Here is a 2,833-nt window from a genome sequence, read left to right as displayed (position 1 = left end):
AGCCTAAATATATTATGTAGCCAAGAAAATTAGAAAAAAAAAAAATTAAAAAAATTAATGAACATCACCCTATTGGTGAGTATGACTAAATAATTTGCATCATTTAAAACCTACGTACACACAGTAGAATTTAGTTTTCTTATTACATATTTCATATGTCAAATTTAACTGCATTCAGACCATCCATGTTCATAGAGGCCAAGGGTCGATATGGAAAAAATATACGAGTTCCTCATAAAAGTCTAAAAAAAAAAAAAAGGTTAATCGATTTCCACCAACAGATTAATTAAATTTATCGCATTCTGCGTCCTGAAAGTAAAAAAAAAAAAAAACACAGCGCTCTGTTAAATTTATCATATTTATTGTTCTCAATCACCTCTGACTGGATCAATATTGAACTTAAATAACAATCACAGGAAAAAAAAATAAAAATGTTGTCAGCCTATCAAATTTATCAATGTGCTGTTCTGTAGGCAATTGTAATAACCACTGTGGCAGCCTAACTGTATAGATTTCGTAATTAAAGCAGGAGAGGAGAAGGATGTACATGAAATGCTACTTCTATAAAAGAAAGTTTACATCTGGCAACATTTCGGGAACTTCATGAAATACTCCAAAGGTGTGATTTTAGTAAAAAATATAAAGCAAATTGATCACCACTGAGAATTCATATTGTCAAATGTATACAGATTTATCAAAATCGGCCAAAACTACTGCATGGAAATAGCAGTAAGGAAAAGGAATCAAGCACACAATTAATCAGCCGAAAACCCCCAAAAAGTGTCCACAGAGAGGACGATTAAGTGCATTTTAAAAATCTTTTCCTGTGTGAAAACTATTCACAGAAGTCCGGTCCTCAAAAGAAAATCAATGAAATAGAAAAACTGTAGTTTTTTTCATATATCAGGTCTTCAAAAAGAGATGATTCTGGTGAGAACTTTAGCCAGATAAAACAATTAGATTTCGTTTTAACGAATATTATAATTCCTCAGTTTGGAAAGGCGACGACGCATCAGTTCGTTTGACTTCATTTGGTGGTTCTGTTTAAGTTTGTCAGTCATTTCACTCAAGTCTTTCGAGGGTGATCCAAAAACATCTGGTTGGGTTTTTGCTTATGGTTGTGCTGTCAGTTCACCAAAATGAGCTGGCGATAGGAGCACGAAGTTATGTCCACCTGGTCGTCGGGTTCATCTTTCAAACTTGCATCTTTTAAGCAATCTACCACAAAGCTCTCCTGAAACACAGAGCAGAGACAGTCATTTAAACTTAGGGAACATACTGGGGGTGATCAGGCAGAATTTAAAGATGATTTTCAAGGATATATGTGAGGGTTTTTTCGTAAATGCTCAAGTGTAAATTCTCGCATACTGTCATTTAAACTGGTAGGGTTTTTCTGGATAATGTTCGTCCAGTTAACTGAAGTGTACATTTGGAAAATCAGTTCTATGTCTCAGTGAACATACGTTTGCAGTCCATGGACGGGGGCGGTGTGTCTGCACTCACGTTGACGACCTGAGAGTACACGTCCTCCGGCGTCTGGCCTACACCAGGCGGTGTCATCCTCTTCTCCTTCTGCCTCCGGTTGCAGAACCAAACACGAACCACCTCCTTTTCCAGCTGCAGACTGTCCGCCAATGAGGTGATCTCCTGCGCAGAAGGTTTGGGACATTTGAGAAAGTGGCTCTCCAAGGCCCCCTTAACGCTCACCTCGATGGAGGTGCGCTTCTTGCGCTTGCGGCCCTGTGCCGCTATTTTGTCGATGCTCGTAGGGCTGCCGGTGCTCGAATCGGCCTCCTCCAGCCACTTGTTCAGCAATGGCTTGAGCTTGCACATGTTCTTGAAGCTAAGCTGCAGTGCCTCGAACCTGCAGATGGTGGTCTGCGAGAAAACGTTGCCGTAGAGTGTGCCGAGAGCCAAGCCGACGTCGGCTTGCGTGAAGCCGAGCTTGATGCGTCGCTGCTTGAACTGCTTGGCAAACTGCTCGAGGTCGTCGGAGGTCGGTGTGTCCTCGTCTGAGTGCGAGTCGTGGCTGTTCACGCCGCCGTGGTGCTGTGCGTGAGGATGGTGCGCGTGTTGCTGCTGCTGGTGTTGGTGATGGTGAGGATGATGATGATGGTGGTGGTGATGATGGTGGCTGCCGTGGTCCATTTCGGGCGATTCGCCGCGCATCAGACCAGGATGAACCAAACTACTGGTGGGATTCAGCATCCCGTTGACGGTGAACGCACCTGGTTGAGAGTAAATGAGAGACTGCTGAGATTGCTGCTGACCCGCGGTTATGGTGCTGATGTGCGCCGCCGCCGTGGTGCCAACCCATGCGCTTTGGTGCGCCTGGTGAGCTCCGTGAGAACCCCGGTGGTGCAGCGAGGTACCGGAGTGAAGATCGTCTCGGTTTGAAGTACTCTTGACATCCTGCTGCTGCGGGCTGCCCGCCATTCCCACGGGACTAGTAGACCAAGGCGATCCGGCTTCGACTGCTGCTGCTGCAGCTGCAGCTGCCGCGGCGGCAGCGGCATGAGGCAGTGAGGTGACCCACTGATGAGCATGGCTTAGCATGTGGCCCCCATTACTTGCCGCCATGGCTCCTTGCATAAATTCGCTCTGAACCATTTTGCCCGCAGGATCTCCTCTGTATCCGGCTGATACTGAAGTAACGGCAGCGCTTCCAGGCTGCATGCCACCTCCGGAATCCGAGTGCACGACCGAGCCTGATGAGGAGAGAATGCTGTTGCTGGCCAGGTAGGGATTGGAAGCCGCTGTGGCCATCCCCACTTCCCACTTCGAACAAGTCTACTTGTTATTCCTCCTCCCTGTATTTCCGTAACTTTTTCCA

General features: G+C 46.0%; 1 protein-coding gene across 2 annotated transcripts in view; it reads right to left on the bottom strand.

The window, feature by feature from the left end:
• Positions 1–421: 421 nt before the first annotated feature.
• Positions 422–2,833, bottom strand: part of pou3f3a (POU class 3 homeobox 3a) — a 2,994-nt gene continuing 582 nt past the window's right edge. Inside the window, exons 1-2 of one of the 2 annotated variants that reach the window (XM_060877281.1) lie at positions 1,464–2,833; positions 422–1,234 (exon numbers count right to left, since the gene is read on the bottom strand). The exon at positions 1,464–2,833 is cut by the window's right edge and continues 582 nt beyond it. In XM_060877281.1, coding sequence (XP_060733264.1) covers positions 1,188–1,234; positions 1,464–2,766 — 1,350 coding nt within the window. In that variant the 5' untranslated portion in view covers positions 2,767–2,833 and the 3' untranslated portion in view covers positions 422–1,187. The remainder of the gene's footprint in view (positions 1,235–1,463) is intronic. The other variant, XM_060877280.1, reaches the window with a different exon arrangement.

The sequence above is a fragment of the Tachysurus vachellii genome, chromosome 8 (assembly GCF_030014155.1).
Source record: "Tachysurus vachellii isolate PV-2020 chromosome 8, HZAU_Pvac_v1, whole genome shotgun sequence".
Taxonomy (NCBI): domain Eukaryota; kingdom Metazoa; phylum Chordata; class Actinopteri; order Siluriformes; family Bagridae; genus Tachysurus; species Tachysurus vachellii.
Note: the sequence above shows the minus strand (reverse complement) of the source record. Positions and strands in the feature narration are given on the sequence as shown.